The sequence below is a fragment of the Habropoda laboriosa genome, unplaced genomic scaffold (genome assembly GCF_001263275.1).
Source record: "Habropoda laboriosa isolate 0110345459 unplaced genomic scaffold, ASM126327v1 C5713265, whole genome shotgun sequence".
NCBI classification, from domain to species: domain Eukaryota; kingdom Metazoa; phylum Arthropoda; class Insecta; order Hymenoptera; family Apidae; genus Habropoda; species Habropoda laboriosa.
In genome coordinates, this window is record NW_017110874.1 from 1 (window position 1) to 205 (window position 205).

The 205-nt window shown below is 54.1% G+C and overlaps 1 protein-coding gene across 1 annotated transcript; it reads left to right on the forward strand.

Annotated features, from left to right (window-relative positions):
* Positions 1 to 4: 4 nt before the first annotated feature.
* LOC108578318 (acetylcholinesterase-like) lies at positions 5 to 199 on the forward strand (the record flags this gene model as incomplete). Its single annotated transcript, XM_017941623.1, has 1 exon — positions 5 to 199. A coding segment is annotated over one exon (195 nt), but the record flags the coding sequence as incomplete, so codon positions are not given.
* Positions 200 to 205: the final 6 nt, after the last annotated feature.

Here is a 205-nt window from a genome sequence, read left to right on the forward strand (position 1 = left end):
AGCCTCCATGCAGTACAGAGTCGGAGCTTTTGGGTTTCTCTATTTGAACAAGCATTTCACCAACAGCGAGGAGGCACCTGGGAATATGGGTCTGTGGGACCAGGCTCTCGCGCTCAGGTGGCTCAGAGACAACGCTGTCGCCTTCGGAGGTGATCCTGATTTGATTACCATCTTCGGAGAGTCTGCTGGAGGCAGTTCTGTCAGC